Consider the following 20448-nt stretch of genomic DNA (forward strand, 5'->3'; position numbering starts at 1 on the left):
TGTATATGCTGTAATATAAACCTGTTGCAACTGCTTTTTGTTTATTAAGGTAAAATATCTCGGGTAGAGGTGGGTGTACTGCAGAAAGCGCACCTCTGTCCAGTAGCACACTTTATTTTCACTTGTTTAACTTAAAGAAAATTCTGTGACTTAACTTCTGTTGGGGGAAATGTAAAGTTTAATTGTTTAATTATTCAAACCTAATTTTACATTGACAAAAACTTAATTTGTGCAAGTATGTTCTGTCAGTTATAGTTTTCAGGAAAAGAAAGTACTATGCGCTAGTATTCTAGCACTTTTTATATTTACTCCATGTTTACTTCAGTGCTGTTGCAGAAACAAATGTCTCAGTGGTATACAGTATGACACATTCATCTAAACGGAACTACCAAACGGAGTATGTGTTAAAATAAGGTCCGCAGCAGTCAGCTTTGTGTTACTAATATAGGAATAGAATTAAACTAAAGCTCTGTCACTGTTTGCTGACAGCTGTTACTGAGCAAGGTGCCAAATGGACAAAGATCTTTTTTTCTCACAGCAGTCTCATGCATATTTTGAACCAGGGCTGCATGAGCCTCGACTCAGTTTGTGAATGTTTTATACACTGGCTTTACATTATTGATGGGGCTTTTATAAGTGCCATATTGAGATCCCCACTGAACAAGAATATTCTTCCATGTCGTCCATTTAGAAGCTAAAGATCTCGATTTGAATCAATTTTCATTATCGAGAGCTCCGCGTTGGCCTCGAGTCTCAAGCTGTGGAGCACAGGAGATCCGATTTGGCCCGTGCGCTGGCAAAGCCTCTGGCGACCTTATCATATATAGAGGTGTTTGAAGATTAAAAGCACCGTTTGTTGAACATCCTGACCTCCTGTGCAATATCGCTTAAGAGATTTAAGGGAAGTAACGTGCGCATCAATCATGTTGCCTTTTAAACACTCCCCTGAGACGTTCTGCCGATCTCAGCAGTTACTAAATAGTGACAGATTTCACTTTTTTATCCTTTTGCTCGCTTCCTCTGACTCTTTCTCACTTTCATTCTCTTTCTCTGTGTTCCACAACTTTCCCTGCCTTTTTTCCATTTCCATCTCTCTCCTCTGTGTTGGTTCGTATTTGTTGTGTTGCTTGTAGTGCGTGCATGTAATGCTTCACGTCAGCATTTTTCGTCTTTTTTAATTACCTTTTGTACTGTAAACTAACACATTGCCTTGCTGTCCTGTCATGGAAGTGGCACTGTTCAGACCTCCCTTATATGTCCTGTCTTTTATCTCCCAAGCTCACTATCTGGATAAGGTAGTGAAAGGTATGGCATTCCTCCTTCCTTCTATTTTGGCCTCCTCCCATTGTAAATCCAGCCAGCATTAACAAATCATATGCACACACCATGCTTTTCCCCTACATTGACATATGCAAACACTATGCACTTCTTGTTCAACTCATTCTTAAGATCCCACATCTCCCATCAACTTTTATTTTACCATATTGTCACACAGTAATCTCCACTTAGCACTTTCGCACCTGGTTAGTGAATTTATGGGGCTTTCTTTATGTGTTGAGTAATTGGTGTGCTTGTATCCTTTCTTTCTCAATTGGGGGATGTTGGGAAAGGGCCTTTATAACCTGTGCCATGCATTATGAATGAGCATGCAGCTGTGAGAGGGGCCTGATAGGTGCTGAGGCCGCATCCTCTCTAATTAAAAGAGTTCATGGTCTGGTTGGTGCTGGGTAAGCAGGGGGTACAGGCTTTGCTGCAGCCCTGCCTTCCTGCCTCCAGCTACCCTTCTTGCTCTCACTGCGTCCTTGGTAATGGACCACCTGGCATAGGATGGTCTGCCAGAGGAGGTCTTCGAACACTTGCAAGCTCACGTTTGGAGCTGTTTCAGGAAGGATTGGGTAGAGCTCAGCAGGGACTCCTCTCTGAAAGGCATGCCAATTAAGTTGAAGTGGTGCCAATTGAAAGTGTATTTTTATTTATCCCTCTAATAAACATTGTGAGCTTTCTAATCATCTGTCTCTACTGGTTTAACCGCAGTTGTTTTGTCCATTTGTTCAGTAATAACACAAGAAATGACCGAAAGTGCCTGGACACAAGGTTTCAGTGCACAATCTTGTTTTTATTGGAGTTCTAGATGAGTTTTTGTTTTACTTATAATTGCTGAGAAAACATTTGTCAACATGCCTTATACAGTAGTTATTGGCCGCTCTCCTAAGCAGCTGTTCACAGTTCATCAAATGTCCACGGCCCATGGACTGCTCTGTAGTGTGGACAAACAGCTCCAATTGAAAAAGCCTGAACCAAACTTATTTACCTGAACCAAACTAGTTATTTAACAGGTTTAAATAATCAAATAAGGATTTGGGTTATCTGGTGAAATGTGTTCCTGATTACTATTTTATATTATGTTTTACTATTGGAAATATAGTTCTGTTTTGGGGTTCTTTTTTCATGGTTACAATAAGACGTGATTGTAGTGCAGAATTTTAGCTTTAATCCAAGAGGTTTAACAGTAGTATTACACTGACCTTTTATAAATTATAGCCATTTGTATACATAGTCCTACATTTTCCGAGCCTCCAGAGTAATTGGAAAATTGATTAACATGCAGTTTCACAACCAGGTGAGCTGCTCATATCATTATTTTACGACAGATTCAACAAATAAAAAATTTGGAGTTGATTAACATTTTGAACATGTATTCGGTAGCTTCTCGCTGGAATTCTCAAGATTAGGTACAAAGAAATGTTGATGCAAGTGAAGGAAAAAGCCATTGCATTCTTAAAAAAGAATAATAATATAATAGTAAGAAATTAACTTGAGCCCTAAAACTTTAGTAATGCGCAAAAGAATAATTTGGTACAATTTGTCCCAGAATGATGGGAAGTTGAAAAGTATACAGTAGTCAAAAGAACTGCTGTTGATCTGAAGAAAACCACACTGTCCAACATGGTTTAGACAATGTTATGGCATGGCTGTGTATGGCGTCCAGTGTAACTGGCCACTAGTGTTTATTGATCAAACTACTGAAAGAAAAGCTGGAATAATTCGAAGTGTACGGGGCTGTATCTCTGCTCAGATTCAGCCAAATGCGACAGAAATGATCGGACGACTTATCACAGTGCAAATGGATAATGACCCAAAGTAAACTGCACAAGCAACTCAAGAGTTTCTCAAAGCCAGGAAATGGGATATTCTTCAGTGCCCAAGTCAGTCATCTGATGTCAGCCCAGTAGAGCATGCTTTTCAGTTACTGAAAACAAAAATAAAGGCAGAGACCCACAAACAAGCAGCCACTGAAGGTGGCTGCAGTAAAGGCCTGGCAGAGCATCTAAAGGAAGCAAGCACTGCATTTGATTACAACTATGTGGTGTAGAATTCACAAAGTCATTGCCTGTCGTGATTTTCACAAAGTATTTAAAACAGTGCTTATTTTTAAAATTACATTACTTTTTTCAATGACTGCATCAAATTGCTAGGAAAACCAGACCTGCTCTCTTCTAAATGAGACATCGGGTCTCAATGGGACCACCTGTATACATTTTTTATCCGGTCTTCCTTCTCTCACCCCACCTGGTCTCGGCAGATGGCCGCCCCTCCCTGAGCTTGGTTCTGCCGGAGGTTTCTTCCTGTTAAAAGGGAGTTTTTCCTTCCCGCTGTTGCCAAGGTGCTTGCTCATTGGGGGTAAAATGAATGTTGGATTTTTCTCTGTTTGTATTATTGTAGGGCTGATAATGGGGGACTATATAAAAATGACTGCAATTCCTAAACAGTGAATGCAATGCTTTTGTCGTTGTTAAAACCCTTGTGCACTTGAATCACATCTTGATTTATTTAAATTCTAAAAAGCAGCATTAAAGCAAAAGGGGAAGTGTTGCCTATGCCATTAAAAACATTTATATGGGATAAATGTGCATAAGTAAAAGCAGTGTGGGCTGTTCTTTGAATTGTTTATGCTATGACTCATGTCATAGTGTCACCTTTACTCTGTAGCTAACCGAGAGATCTACAACAGTCATCCTCCTAAATGCGTATACTTGTTTCTGTCTCACTACTGATCTTTCTCCCATTCATATGTCCACCAATCACTACACCTGTCTCTTCTTTTCTCAGTATCTCCCTCTTTTGCTCCCATTCTTTCTGTGTGATGTAAAAGCATACAGTAGAGAATGCTGCCCCACTGTCTTTAGTCGATAAAATGGGTCAGTTTAATATTCTTTCTATCAAGGCAGCCTTCCTGCAACACAAACCGCTGTTAAGATGTGTTTTTGATATCCTGTGAATTTACCCTATGCCTCTGTGAGAGGATACAGATCACAAGGTATCAGATAAATGTCGAAGAATGGGCAAGATCATCCTCTAATCTATGCCCTTGTAAAGATATAACCAAAGAAAAACATTGGAATATTGTACCTGTCGTTATGCTCCAGCCAGCTTTTCACTCCCTTGGGGTCGCTTCCCCCGGAACAGTAGTTCTTGCAAAGCCTGCCTCTGCACAAAGCTACTGAGGTAACCTTTATCCATTTTAAACTATACTATGTTATATTCTTTTCTTCTTCTCATAATGACAAAACAAGCATTGTATGTTATTGATAGCTGAAAAGTGTCTTGGGACAGTTTATCAAATAATAAAATGAATTATTTTTTCAATAAGTAAAACACCAAACTCTTGTTTTTTTCAGCGGACGGAAATACCAGCACAATACACCACTGCTCTCATTAACGAACTGTAGCGGCATAGATATGAGAGTCCAGTCCACTGTAGTAATGAGTGAATATTGATGTAGAAGATCCCGCTTATCTGATTTTACTGCAAAGGGATATTAGAAGCTTCACGGAAGGTATATCAAATTAATCAGCCTCTGCCGAGGGTCATTGTGGCTGCCCTCACCCATTTAAAATCTTATTGTTACCCGATAAATATTAGCTCTCACCTCACATTTTTGTCATTTTTTTCAAATTTGTAGTTTTCTTTTCCCATAAATAGCGTACAGTGTCCGTGTGTTACTGCTATTTGATTTTCATTGCCGACCTTTGTCTTTGTCCATTTTGTTACGCAGAGGGCTGCCCTGGTTTGTGCAATGGAAATGGTAGGTGCACTCTGGGTAACAATGGCTGGTACTGTGTGTGCCAGCTGGGCTGGAGGGGCACTGGCTGTGACACCTCTATGGAAACTGCCTGCAGTGATGTCAAGGACAACGATGGAGGTAAAGTCACAAACAACACACAATGGTGCCTTCTGACACTGGCCAGGCATCAACAGGGACTCTTAACCAGACATGATTTGACTATAAAATTAACCACCCTTGTGCTTGAGAATATCCTGTACGTACATTTATGCTTTCCAGGCTCAGTTGCTCTCTTATACAGGTGAAGTTGAGGAATGGCTTCCAGCCAGGCACCTGGACAACAGGTTTTTATTAAAAAGCAGAGTACCTGGCCCTGAGGTTTTGAACATTCCCCGGCCCCAGGAGGAAGTCTACGCTCTGCCCTCTAACTAGCCCTGAGCAGAGCCAGGCACACACACAGAGCCAGCCAGGAGGCTGCACCACTCTTGAGGCCAAGTGGGATACGTGACTTCCTTTCTTCCAGACCTCATTCTGGGCTTGAGCTATGCACTAGCATCCCTTATTTATGCAGGGGCTGTTTGTCTTCCGATCACTGTACAGGGACCACACAGCTCTCAATAGTAAAAGGAGGGTGCTTCTGGGGATTTGACTGAATCCTGACAGCAGGGTTTATTTTTATCACCCATCTGGCCAGATAGGCCCCTTAAAGCAAAGGCTAGGGAGTCCAGTGACCCACTTCAGCAAAGAAAAGTGCAATGCACAGCAGCTCTCTTTGTCATGTATTCCTTAAATTACTGACAGAGAGCCATGAGCAATGTTACAAGTTCCGACCATCAAATAAGGAGGATATACACACGCGTACACGTAAGAAACACTGAGTAAAGCAACAGGTCGGAACTGCTCTATTTTTTCTCACTGCTATGGTATATTAAATAAATTATATATTTAATTTTGACTCCTATTCATGTATATAAATTGTCTCTGTTTGTGTAATAATACAACAGGCAAATTAATAATCCTTTCTTGTCTAATTCTATATCAAGTAAAATATAAGGTATGAAGCCCTAAAATTTTAACAAGAAGAATAATATCCATAAAAAAGACAAATATACAGTGCAAAGTTTTGGGCATAAAGAAAACATATACTACACATGATACATTTATTAGACCATTACCCAATTTAAGGTTTTACCACAGCTGCCCTAAATTGACAGTACTGGAAATTTTATTTATTTTATTCATGTTCTTGTAATAGTCAATCTACCAGTAAGCCTAAGTTTGTTAATTAAAATATTTTTAATGTTAAAATATATTTATTGTTGTTATCCACAAATGTTAAAATTTACTATTTTACAAAAGAAACAAAGTAAAACATGTTATTATTATTTTTTGATTAACACAACAAATTAGAGTTGTTACATTTACAGCCTCTTTAATGTGATGCTTGATTAATTTGTGAGAAAACTCCAGTGTGTCAGCTCAAGTTTGGGTATAAAAACATTAATTCAGTTTGTTACTTCCCTAATTAACAGCAATATATTTTTTTAGTTTTAGCTTATATTTCTGAAATATTAATTTTCTCTTATTTTTTTGGACAAGTGGTCTAATAAATTTGATAAGCTAATAGCAGAAGCACAAAGTAACAGACAAGGTTAAAGATGGAAACACAACACACTCATCCGAGGACACACAGTTGATGAATTTCGGACGCATTTGAAATTCAGCAGTGCCAAAAAGCAGCTGGGCTCCGATAGTTTCTCATGGGAGACTTTGAAACGATCTTTTTAGAACATTTTGTACATTTTATTGCAGTTCTGTATGCTTTCTGACTTTCAAGATGATAATTTGCTCCAAACTATTGTTTTTTGATGTGGAGCAAACTAATCATAGTACAAAAAAAAACTTGAGTTCTGATAACAAAAGCAGCAGGTACTCTTGCTTACTTTCCCTGATTAATGTAAATTTAATACAAGTCTGTTTGTTCGACAAAGGTTTGCAGCCAACAGTGCATGGCAGGTCCTTGCAGGTTTTGGGCTACACTTCTGCAAATGGAGCTGGGAATTTTGTGAGAATAAATGATCTTCTGAGTTCTGAAAAATGCAAACAAATTCTTATCCATCATCCGAGCTGTCCCAGATTTTTTCCGCTGCATAACAATACTCTCAAACACAAAGCCCTAAACAACTTGTATCAACTTATCTGCCACCTACATTAAAAATATGTGGGCAAGTGTGACTAGGATAAATTATTATGTTTTAAAGATGCAGTGTAGTGACAGCAAGCACCAATTTGATTTTTTATTTATCTTTACTGTATTTTATATTACGTTAATGGCTATATATATATTTTAAACTTTTATTTCTCAAAGCATTTGTGCTTAACACACCCTAAAACCAACTTTGAGCAGTACTTTATACTTTCTTTTGCCAGGTGTGTGTCTAGGCTGTTGTTTAATGAGTCAGTGTTTGTGTTTTTTTGACTTCTTTGACCTTGTCAGATGGCCTGGTGGACTGCATGGATCCAGACTGCTGTCTGCAGGCAACCTGTCACACTACCTCCCTGTGTGTGGGCTCCCCGGATCCCCTGGACATCATCCAGGAGACACAGATGTCCTCTGCACAGAGCAACCTACAGACTTTCTATGACAGGGTGCGCTTCCTTGTGGGCAGGGACAGCACCCACATAATCCCTGGAGCAAACCCCTTCGATGGCAAGTGAGTGACTTTTGCATTACTCTCACCAGACAGCACCCAGCGCAGCCTTCTCTAACCAATTCTCTTAATAATATAACCAGAACCAGCTACGGTATTGGGTTGAATTCCCTTTTTATTCTGCATCGTCGTTTGTTGTTCATGCTTAAGATTCTTGTCAGATTCCTCCTGGTTGAGCCAGTCAAATTATCAGTTGATGCTCAGTGAACTCAACAGTTGTGTTATCGCTTTCTTAAGTAATGACATTTGAGGTTCAGGCATAAATCAGTGGATTTTACTTTTAATATAGGCCGCTTCAAATTACTGCGCTACAGTTATAGCACTGACAGATCTTAGTAGATGTAAATTATGTGCTTTTTAAAATCCAGATGAAAATATTTGCACAAGGGAGAGGAGGCAGCAGTCAGTGGGGGCTGAAAGTAAGGCTGAAATGAACGATGAGGCTTGGAGGATGATGGACAGATGATGATGGACAGACATAGAATGTGGCAAAAAGGAAGGAGAATTCCCTACAAAGAAAGGCATCTCATATTTATGTATTGTGATTACTTTTACGGTAATCCATCTGAGGCCCGCTCCCAGAGGCAGAGCTCATGACACCCCAGCCATGGAATCTGAGATCCTTTCATATCAGGCAGGAAAGCAGTCAAACTCCCATTAGGTTCCCCTGCCTCTGTTTTCTTTTGTCTCCTTCTCTTTTCATCTTTAAACGCTTGTGAGGCTGCGTCACTTATTTGCATCTCACTCGCTTATGCATCTCTCTCATCTCAACTTATTATACCCATGTGACAGAACGAGACAACAGCCTAAAGAAAGTAAATTGAGAATATTTGAAAATGTTTAGAAAATGGTATTAAAATGTGACTCAGTAATGGTTTGTTGGTTTTTAATTTTTTTTTTAGGTGTTTTAACATTTTTTTAAGCAGACCATTTGTACTTTAAAAAACATGTTAGCATTGGGTTCTTGTTAACATATGAAAATTATGCCAAATTTGATTTAATTCTTTCAAACACCAGTGTCAGTAAAGGCTTTAAAAAACCTCTGTGATTTGCATCAGCAAAGTAAAGTATGGCTGATTTTTAATTTTTAATTTTTTTTTACTTTTGCAGTAGCGTCAGCTGATACTTAAGAGAAGCGGTGTGACATTTTCCCTCGTTGACATTTTACTAGCTTTCAAGAACCACTCAACATTTTGCAGTTCTTCACTGGACAGAGGAAGCGGCATAGAGGATTGAGTAATATTCTTGTCTCTCTCACAAGATGCAGACATAAATAAGTAAAATGAAGAATCCAGAGATGAGCTGCAAGATTGGAGGCCTCAGCTCACCTAAAAATATCAGTGATAATCTATTATTCATGCTTGGTATTCATTCCCCACCCACTGACAGATATGAACAGTTATGACAGGGAGCTCTGGGCTTCAGATGAGCCTTAAAGGCACGGTCTCAGCATCTTCCTTCCTGATATTCCTGCCCTGGTCACCCGATCATCTGGCTATTGATCCTCTAACCGCTTCCTTGTGCTAGTAGACATGTTGGACTTCTATTTCTGATGTTTCCCACCGCAAAAAGCTGCAAAGGTGCCACTGAATAAAGCATCTGCCACTGCATGAAACATCTTGATTCTCCACCATGACACATAATACAAGAGACTGCCTATGCCCAGCAGTGGATGGTGACCAGAATAGTAAACAGGAGCTTTGTCCGCGGAACAATTTGGGCAAAGATTGATAGCTGGCATATAATAGCGAGGCAGAAGCCATTTACTTCATTTACAGGCGTGCACTTGTATTATTTTATTTAGAACTCTTTTATCAGCGTTAGACCATTAATGTCAGAAAATCTCTTGTTTGTTTCCTTCTCTGTGTGTCCTAGCCCTTTTAGCAGCATAGTATATTTGGAGAGCTAAAAATTTATATCGACGTCTCCTCGTTTTCCCCTGTTCAGCATGCTATTAACACGCAGACAGGGAAAAGAGAGGGCTGCAGTGACATGCTTACAGTTTCAGCAGGATTTCCCCTGTAATCAATTCATTTGCGTGGGTAATGATGTTTCCGTTGCTTCCGAGTTAATGGTACTATTTATTAGCCGTGGTCATTGAAGGTTCTCTATAGTTAAAGCTGACACGCAGCTTTTATTGTATCTGAGATGTCAGTGTGAGAAAACAATGTAGTTTCCTCACAATTACACAATTGTGAAAGATGGTATTTCCAAATTATGCTTCAAATCTTTACCGTTTAATGTTTACTACCATTATTTTTACCTTTTTTTAGATATAGATCAAAAGCTCTCCTTTTGTCATTTAGTTCTTATTTTCTTGTAAATTAACCAGCCAGTATGTTGCTGTAGTCATTTGGATCGTCACCATAAATATCACCTGAAGGAAACCTGATGTTTTTTTTCCTATATAGAGTAAGTTTAAGACTTGTTCAAGTGAGGGGTGAAAATGACATCTGACACACTCCACTGTGACGTCTGACTAGATAAGCTAAACTAAAGATTATTTCATACTATAACATGTCCTCTATGTTTCTCTTTGCGAATCCCTTTGGACTTGTGAAATCTCACAAAGGATGGAATTTTCTGTAGTGAATTCTTCATGCTTCCTTTGCCACTCTGTCTCAGGGTTTTATTTGATGTCAATATTTAAATCATTTGTCTTGACAGTGAGGAATCAGCTTCCGATGTGGTTCACAGAAGCAGGAAGGCGATAGTTCCGCTTTCACAACTCCATCTCAAGAAAATGGAGACGGCTGAAACTTCAAACAAGACTAAAATAAACTATTGCTGTGAATGATTAAATGTAGACAGCCAGATCAGTGCTGGGTTAACTTTGGTAATAATTCTATGTAAATGCATCCTCTTAGATATTTGGGTGTAAGCCCAAGGATTCAGAGCAGTATCTCCTTGCTTGTTTACAGCACAGTAGTGGACAGCGAAGGTCTTCTGAAGGAGACCTGGCCTAATTAACATAAAACAGGGTTCCTGGGGACCAGGATAGTGTAGGGTGAATGATCTTGCCTCTGGTAAGGACATGTTGAGGGCAGCTACTAACACGCTAGTGTTAATTGTTTCCAGTACGTGGCAGTGTTTAAGACCCAAATGTATTAAAAATAGCCATGGTCTAATGAAGAAGTGACAGTAAGGCATTTGTTAGGGGACCAATTTTTTGCAAACGACTACAGAAACAACGGCTGACCATGAGTCGGGCCTTGATAATGACGAGGGTAAGAGTCGACGAGGGAGACGTGCTACAGCAAGGTCTCAACTCATCAGTCCAGTAAGATTAGGAGGTGAATTTGGACGACTTCCCACTATTGATTGGTGGCGACTGATGATCAGATCTAATTTATGCAGCTTCTGGAGGCCTGATGTCAGTCTGGAAATCTGTTGAGGTCTTGATAATCAGCCAAGCAAGTCTTGCAATCTGCAGTCCTATTATTTCCCTCTCTGGCATTCTGTAATGGAAAAGATAATTCCTCTTTTTTAATTAGAGCAAAAGCAAAGTAAAGCTTCCTTATCTCATTATCCTTCCATTCTGGATGGAAAAACCCTTAGAGACACCCTAGGAGGTGTTAGTTTGTTGTGTTTCTGTTATGGCTATTTTATTGTGTACAGTATTTCTATTTTGAGCAAATCCATACTGACTTTAATGTTTCTCCTCTCTGTTGATCTATTTCTAATGCTGAAAAGAAAAAAAATAAGATAAGATAAGATAAGATAAGATAGAACTTTATTAATCCCTCGGGTGGGTTCCTCTGGGAAATTCGACTTCCAAAAAAAGCACAGCAACGACCAAAGTTACAGTTACAGAACTGTTATATATATATATATACACACACACACACACATATATAAATACAGAGACAAATATAAATAAAATATACAAAGGGGATAAATAGAATAAATAGGAATAAAAAATAAAAATACAAGTGAATTGCACATTTCAAGTATTGAGTCTATTGCACTGTTGACTATTTACAAAAAGTATTGCACAAGGTATTGTACAGTGAGGTGCAGAGGCACTACAGCTTAGTTGTTCCCCCCTCCTTTGTCCTCCTGTTTCCCCTCCCTCTCCCCTCCAGAGAGGAGTTAAACAGTCTGATGGCGTGTGGGACAAAGGAGTTTTTAAGTCTGTTAGTTCTTGTCTTGGGGAGAAGCAACCTGTCACTGAACAGACTCTTCTGGTTGTTAATGGCCGTGTGCAGAGGATGCCTGGCATTGTCCATAATGTCCTTTTCTCTGCCACTGTCACCAGAGTGTCCAGCTTCATGCCGACCACAGAGCTAGCCCTCCTGATCAGTTTCTCCAGCCTGGATGAGTCCTTCTTTGCTGTGCTGCTCCCCCAGCACACCACAGCATAGAAAAGTACTCCAGCAACCACTGACTGGTAAAACATCCTCAGGAGCTTCCTGCAGATGTTAAAAGACCTCAGCCTCCTGAGGAAGTACAGTCGGCTTTGGGCTTTTTTATACAGGTGTTGCATGACCAGTCCAGTTTATTGTCCACCCACAGCCCGAGGTACTTGTACTTGTTGACCACCTCCACCTCCTCCCCCTCTATCTGAACTGGCAGTGGACCTTCTCTGGACCTCCCGAAGTCCACAACCAGTTCCTTAGTCTTTGAGGTGTTGAGTTGCAGGTGGTTTGTGTGACTCCATGCGACAAAGTTCCTCACCAGACTTCTGTACTCCTCTTCTTGATCATCCCAGATACACCCCATGATGGCCGTGTCATCTGCAAACTTCTGAATATGGCATAATTCAGAGTTGTAGCAGAAGTCAGAGGTGTACAGGGTGAAGAGAAGAGGGGACAGCACAGTTCCCTGTGGTGCTCCTGTGCTGCTGACCACTGTGTCAGACGTGATGTCCTTCAGCCTGACGTACTGTGGTCTGTCGGTGAGGTAGTCGGAGATCCAAGCCACCAGGCAGGGGTCCACCTCCATCCTGTTCAGTTTTTCCTGAAGCATACAGGGCCGGATGGTATTAAAGGCACTGGAAAAGTCAAGAAACAGGATCCTGACCGTGCCTTTTCCCCCATCCAGGTGTGAGTGGGCTCTGTGTAGGAGGTACAGGATGGCATCCTCCACTCCGACACCCACCTTGTATGCAAACTGTAGTGGGTCCTGGGCATGTTGTACCTGTGGTCGGAGGAGGTTGAGGAAGAGCCGCTCTAGAGTCTTCATAAGATGTGACGTCAGTGCCACCGGTCGGAAGTCATTCAGCTCATTGGGCCGGTTCTTTTTGGGGACCGGGACGATGCAGGATGTCTTCCATAGGGCGGGCACTCTCCCCAGTCGCAGACTGAGGTTGAGGTTAATATTAATAGTAGTAGTAGGAGGGGGAGGAGGAGACAGAGTGTATTAGTATTAATATAAGTACGCTGAGATAGCGTCATTTTGTGTTATATAGAAAATCCACAATGTCAGTCTTAAGTGCTGGTGGTATGTGGTATCAATTGGTATCAATTCGTTTTCATTATTTTGACTTTTAGATAGAAGCAGATTAAAAAAGAAAAGGAAAAAAAGACCTTAAAAAACAGGAAATATGGGAACGAGCTATGGAATGGTATGCAGTAATGGGTCCTTTCTCCATAAACCAAGAATTCATTGTAGGCAGCATTAGTATTGTTGGTACATTCTATCTAACCTTTTAGCTTTGTTAAAATATGCTGTCTGAATGTTTTATCCATCCTCTTTTGCATATTTTAGCGTGGACAGAAATTATATAAATAAAACAAGATAATACAGGTTTTACTGCAGGACACCTGCTGTTAGCTTGTAATTATTTGTACTGCTATGCAATGAGCAATAATGCTGATCTTTTTCACTTCGTACAGCCATGCTTGTGTCATCCGTGGACAAGTCGTGACGTCAGACGGAACGCCACTGGTAGGAGTGAACATCAGCTTCATCAATAACCCATCTTATGGTTACACAATCACCAGGCAGGATGGAAGGTAAGAACCTGAGTCTTTATATCAAAGCACACGCAGAGAGTAAAGGATGCAGTAAAACCTCTCTCGCAGTTACCTAAAAATGCTGTACAGATAGTGATATTTAGATCATTGTCAAATACTTTTACAAAATCTTAACGATGGAAAGGGGGGGAAAAAACACAGTTGCCACAGCAAACTGTGCTGCCATTGATCTGCTTTGTGATTTAATTTGGTCCAATTTTGGAGTTCTCGGCTCAATTCCCAGAGAAATCAAACAAAGCCCTTCTGGTACACTCATAAGTTATGCTTCAGTAGCAGCAGGGTGGGGAAAGAATAAAATATGCCAATGCAAAGCATCTCACTGGAGCTATAAAACATTGTGCAGATGGACATTATTTATTCGACAATAGAAGATTAAGAGAATTAAGTGACACAGTTAGGTTTAGGTCACAGAAATGTGTTTGCGCTCCTTGTTTATCCTCTCTAAATAGTTTAATAATGCTTTTGCCATTTATGAAATGGTTTTTCTAATTAGTTGGATGTTATAATTATGACCATAAAATAATACGTAGTAATGTGACTGTCATAGATCATTACCACTTACTTCCTCAGACAATTCCACATATGTTCTGGCTGTTCAGGAAAGCAGGAAAAAAGCTATTTTGTTATTTTATTACAGCACCACTAAAAACCCTTTGGGGGAAGATAAATTGTTGTGGCAATGTGTTCTAAATAAGAAAGAGGAAAAAGTCTGAGTTCTCTGTGTAGCGTTCTTTGAGCGATGCTGTTCAGGCTGCTTTGGCATCAGGAGAGTTTCTCAGAGAAACAGAGAAAAACATCAAACTAGCTTCGGCGTGTTTCTTGGAGTGAAAGAGAAAAAAACTTGAGAATAAAATCTCTAATAATTTTCTCTCTTTTTCTTTTCATCTTAAATGTATTTGATAAGATTGTACAAGCATACAGTATACACTCACAACCCCCAGTCCCAGGTATCTCAGTGTTAGTAAGGCCTTGTGGCAAACCGAGCCCCTCTATCACAGCACAACATGAATTGGTGTTTGCTCTCCAAGCCCCACTTCTTCCTGGCACTTTTATCAGTCACTGACACTCTAAAGGCCCACATCTTTGCCGCTGGTTTGATCCTGATCATTCCTGCGTCCCCTCATTTCTTCCATCCTGTCGTTTTTCTCTCCCCTTTACTTTTACAAAAATCTCTCTTCTCTACTTCATCATCTTCACCTTCTTCACTCATTTCATCTGCTCTCCATCCCTTCACGCTGTCTTTCCTCTAATCTCTCATTGCCCATAAGCCTTTCCTTTCTGGGTACTGCTCTTTTACTTATTTCCCGTGCTTTCCTTGAGCCCAGGTCTCATGTCCTTTCCACTGCACTGACTTTCCTCATCTCTATCCTTTTTCCATTTATGCGTGTCCCATTTTTTTTCTTATGCATCAGTCACTTTTTTCTTTGCAAAGCTCCATACTCTTTTCTACCTTCCAGCATATGTGTAAACACTACTCCATCTCCCAGGTTCCCCTGTAAACATGCCCAGTCTCCTGCAACTCCCCTGCAATCACTGTAAACAGGCTCAGTGCAGCGTGAAATCAGAAATGCACCTGTTCAGCCACTTAGAAATGGGAAAGCTGTCTCAACTCATTTTTATGATGTGTTCTTTATTGTCCAAGGGCTTAGTTTTTTAAATTACCTTTTCCACTATCTGGGAAAGTTTTCAGGCCTAAACAAAAGAGGTTAGTTTAGTTTCTTTACAACTGTGTAGCTATTTTCTGATTGGCTGAGCATTAAGACAGACCTATTCGCTTTTAAGCTTTTCTCTATTAATGAGAAAAATGCTGACATGGGTTTAAGCTCATTACATTATTAGGGTACTTGTGAGCGTCTTTACGGGAGAACTTGTAGTTTTACAGTCTGTGTTTATTCTTACTAATTTTTTGCTCTGACCTTGGCTCACTTTAACCTAAGTAGACGTCATGCAGTCCATTATAAATATACTGTTATATTGCTCATTAGCTGGCAAATGAGTAAAAATGTAGTTAACTTTCTTAGTTTGATGCATTTCCAAAGGGCACAAGGCGGTAACCTTCTGTAGGTAATGTAATCATTTTGTTCCTTAAGGCTATTGTCATGATTGATAATAGCCAGTGAATCTCTTCATCGATCGCCTATGCTGCCCATGGTAGTCCAGAAGTATTTTGAGTTTGCATAGCCCAAGCCTGCCAGGCATGCTACAGACTGAATGCAACTGCATGGGTACTGATGGATCACAGCTGCATGAGTACTACGAGAGCCTTGCTCTGCAGACTCGAGACTGATGAAGAAGCTCACTTTGCTTGCACCCAGCCAAGGGCAAAACATCAAGGGCGGACCAAGTTGTTGTTTATCACCACAGCCAATCAGATGTTTACCCTCAAGGGAAGTTAGACTGAGCGAGTTCTTTATATAGAAGCTTAAACCAAGAGGGAGTTTGCCCATTTTACATGGCACTATTTAAACTTACTTCTGTATCTGTAATTTGAGAAAAACTCTGAGTGTGTGTGTGTGTGTGAGAGAGAGAGAGTGTTTGCCTGTCCCAGGGGCCTGTAGGTGACCAGGTGCTAATTGGCTCTTAGAGAGAAGTGACAAAAGCTGCAAAAGTCCAGTCCAGGTGCAGGTACCATGCAGCAGTTAGAGGTGATGACGCTGCCAAAATGTAGCCTGTTTACTGAGACACAGTCAGGTCAGTCCAGAGGCAGAGACCCTTTAATGCAACAGCAGATGGGATTGCATTGCAGGGCTTTTAGACTGATGTTAGAGTGGACAGCCTTCATCTAAGAGATCAATAAAGTACTGGCGGCTGCCTCCATCCCTCGGCACAAACCTCTCTCTCTCATTTACAGTACACATGTGAGCACAGGAGCAGCACATTACATGGTAATTGGAGTGAAACAGTCACGCCTGTAATCTGCTACTTTGCATTCTTCAAATAAAATGTTAAGATTATTAAACCAAGGAAACCTGCATTTTTACATTGTGATCTATAATCGTATTGTATCTGCTCCATTGTGTAACAGAGATGATTCAAAGCAGTTAAAAGCATCCTTTCTTTAACTTTTTAAAAAAATTAAATTTTGAATTTATTACTGATTAATCTCTTTTTTATCCTTTAAATAGAGAATAACAAATGTGTCGTGTTCACAACAGAGGCTTGATGCACAACACAAAACAAATAGTATAAATTGGGAATGGGAATTTTCACTGTATTTATTTTAATTCATCCAAAAGTAAGACAATCAATTAATTTTCTTTGACATTGTGCACATCTGTGTTCCAGTTTTGACTTGGTGACCAATGGGGGCATAGCCATAGCCCTGCACTTTGAACGCGCTCCATTCATCACCCAGGAGCACACACTCTGGTTGCCATGGGGACGTTTCTTTGTCATGGATACCATCGTGATGCGGCATGAGGAGAATGACATCCCTAGCTGTGACCTGAGCAGCTTTACCAGGCCCAGCCCTGTAGTGTCCCCAGCGCCGCTCACCGCATTCGCTGGGTCCTGTGCTGAAAGAGGGAATGTTGTACCTGAAATCCAGGTGATGCTCTGTCCCTGCCCTGCAGGTTCTAATGCATATGGGTCTTCCTGTAAATGATTCATGCCGCACAGCTACAGACTATTTTTCAAGTATAAATATAACAGTGACTCAGTGCTTTAATTTTTATCACTCAAGTGTAATTGGCCTGTAAAATTTGGGTAATTCACAATATACGTTGTACCTAACTGCAGAGTGATGATTATTATCTTATCCACAGAAACAGTTGTTACTGTAGAGTAGTCATCCAGTTTATGCATATAAATACCTCTAGGAAGGATTTGCATCTTACAGTTATGCATACAAGTTTATCTACATGAGGCTTTTTGATGTAAGCATCTATTTGGACTTCTGTGTTGGTGACCTATGTTGTCGAACTGTTTGTGCGGCTCCTGTATTTCTAGCAGGTATCTCTGCACTTCTCTCATTACTCTGCCTCCCAGTTTGCTTCGTAAGATTTATGGCATATCAGGGAATTTAGTCTGAGTTGAGTTTATTTATAGTCGCCTTGTCTTTGCTGCTCCGTGTACAGGGACATCATCCCATTTACAGTTGTAAAAAGGAATCCTGATAAGTCAACCATGAATAGCTGCCCTGTTTGAATAATTAAAAAAAAACACACATAAAAGTCATCTGACCTATAACAGTTAAAGTACTTGTTTTGATTAGTACTCTGAATCTTGTTTTGTACTATGGAAAGAGGCGATTCAATTATAGAAGACAGGAATTGGTTAACCAAACTACTGGTGTCGACCCTTGATCCTCATTGCGAACGCTCTACAGTCTATGAATGCTGACCCACTGTTGTTACAGGTCTGACCTCAGCTAAAATTTCTAAAGGCAACAGCATCTTACTAAGCTAACTTTTATTATTCTATATATTATTGGCCTTGGCAGCCTCTGAGCCCAAGAGCACACAGGTTACGCAACTGCGATATGGATTTCATAGAAAAGACTACCATCCTAATGGAGGACTTGCTATTTTGAAATCAATTATGGAAAATTCTCATTGGAATACATAATGAAGAAATTCTTCATCCTATGCCATGTAACGCATGAGCATAATTGTCCTCTAATTAGTGTTTCCAGTCTCCCTTGGGTCCATAGATGTGGTTGGAGGCAAGGCTAAAAAAATAATGGCTGCAGTGGCCATTGACCAACAGACTGACAAGCTGATATTTTGTGTAAAACAAGAACAGCAAAAAAATAAAACAGTGGAACATTATTACCTCAAATGTGAGGACAGAATTTATAACATGTCACCTTCTGTCAGGATCGATGCTTTTCTATATTTAATAAGCTTTGTTTTTCTGTTCATAGTCTCTGGAGGAAGAAGTACCTATACCTGGAACGGAAATGAGACTCGGCTATTTAAGCAGCAGGACCCCAGGTTACAAGTCAGTGCTAAGGGTTACTCTCACCCACTCCTTAATCCCTTTTAACCTGATGAAAGTTCACCTCATGGTGGCTGTGGAAGGCAGGCTTTTCAGAAAGTGGTTTCCTGCAGCCCCAAATCTCTCGTATGACTTTGTGTGGGACAAGACAGATGTCTACAGCCAGAAGGTCTATGGCTTGTCCGAAGCTTTTGGTAAGCGATGACAAAAATTATTTTTGATTATACTGATATGATTTTCTTTTATCCAGAGAACACACATTTTTTTACTATTTTATCTTTGTTTTGTTCCATAGTTTCAGTTGGTTTTGAGTATGAGTCATGCCCAGACCTTATTCTATGGGAGAAGAGGACCGCTGTACTACAGGGCTACGAAACCATTGCCTCAAAACTGGGAGGGTGGACAATAGACAAGCACCATGCTTTAAATATCCAGAGTGGTGAGTCAGCCAGTTGTTCCTTTTCATATATTTTTTGTTTTAATAACTTCTCTTTTTAAAAAAACTTGTTTTGGGGCATTTCATCTTTATTTTGGACAGTAACGTACTGTAGCCCTTGGACAAAAACAGAGTACAGTAGATGAAGGTGAAAAGAACTACATAAAGGAAACGGCCTGCACTTGCCTTTGGCATATCGGTCGCCTGCTAAGCCAGTGAGCTATGCCAGCACCCTTTCAACAGCTTCTTTATTAAAGTATTTGTGGAGATCAGGGAAATTTTTTTACTGCTATTGTTAATAATCATCATCATTACCATTGCATTAATCATACAGTTTACAGTATTGATATTGAATTCAGATGTTTAAACATATTGGTACCCAATTAGCCTTCAAAATATAACTTTATCCCACAACATATCTTAATTTTAAGAAGATGTACCTGGATCACGATCTATTGGTTCATTGTGGGGGTTTGTGCATTAATCTCAATCTCTTAATCTTGTTTCTTTTGAAAGCAGGTTAGGGTTATTTGTATTTTGGTTCCTCGCATTCTGCGTTACTTAACCTCTGCTAACTCCTTGTGTGTCAAGTTTTATTATATTGTTTGGAGTTCTAAGCTCTTATTCAGCTTCAGGTGTTTTCTGTTTGATTTGATTGTATAGTTTGTCCTTGTTTATTCACTTGAGGGTTCAAACTTTTTGCGCTCTTGTATTTTAAACCTTTAAGTTCTTGTCAAGTTTATGGAGTGTGTTATTTTGTTGTACTTTTCTCTGAGTTAGTTCCTGTTTTACTTTGGAAGTTAGTCTCCTGTGCTTTGTGCTTAGTTTTACTTCGCCTTGATTGTCTACACCTGTGTCGAGTTCGCCCCAGCTGTCTCCACTTCCCGAATCACCTCCATGTGTACAAATAATCCAGCCTTCCCCCTCAATCTTTGTTGCAGTGTCTGTTAAGCTCCTCTAGTGTTTTTTTTCTCCCCCCTCCATGGTCTCCTGGGTTTGTTTGGATTTTCTTGGCTTCTTATTTTTGGACTCTGTTTTTGAACTCTGCAACTGGCACACCTTCTGTTTAAACAGTCTGCATCCCGATTCTCCTCTCGGTCCTTGAACCTGCATCCATGACAGGCTGTGTTAATTTTTTTGTATTTGGTTCACCCATACTGTACACAGGCCTCTTAGAATACTGATTTAGTTGGATGATATATTGCCCCAGATATAACTGCGATAAATGATTATTGCTGATATAAACAGTTTATGCCACAAATAATATATTAATAGCATAGCAATGCAAGTGCGTCCTTCGAAGGCTGTTAAGATTTTAA

At 40.1% G+C, this 20448-nt stretch overlaps 1 protein-coding gene across 4 annotated transcripts in view; it reads left to right on the forward strand.

Annotated features, from left to right (window-relative positions):
- Positions 1-20448, forward strand: part of tenm4 (teneurin transmembrane protein 4) — a 146076-nt gene that overhangs the window by 90234 nt on the left and 35394 nt on the right. For 3 of the 4 annotated variants that reach the window (XM_086262155.1, XM_086262156.1, XM_086262157.1), the window contains 7 exons: positions 1279-1305; positions 5058-5204; positions 7564-7780; positions 13615-13734; positions 17041-17302; positions 18620-18887; positions 18989-19132. In XM_086262155.1, the coding sequence (XP_086118281.1) occupies positions 1279-1305; positions 5058-5204; positions 7564-7780; positions 13615-13734; positions 17041-17302; positions 18620-18887; positions 18989-19132 (1185 nt within the window). The remainder of the gene's footprint in view (positions 1-1278; positions 1306-5057; positions 5205-7563; positions 7781-13614; positions 13735-17040; positions 17303-18619; positions 18888-18988; positions 19133-20448) is intronic. The other variant, XM_086262158.1, reaches the window with a different exon arrangement.

The sequence above is a fragment of the Aulonocara sp. 'chitande type north' Nkhata Bay genome, linkage group LG14 (genome assembly GCF_057382095.1).
Source record: "Aulonocara sp. 'chitande type north' Nkhata Bay isolate Kocher_YH1m ecotype deep benthic linkage group LG14, A_spYH_male_GT1.1, whole genome shotgun sequence".
In the NCBI taxonomy this organism is placed as follows: Eukaryota; Metazoa; Chordata; class Actinopteri; order Cichliformes; family Cichlidae; genus Aulonocara; species Aulonocara sp. 'chitande type north' Nkhata Bay.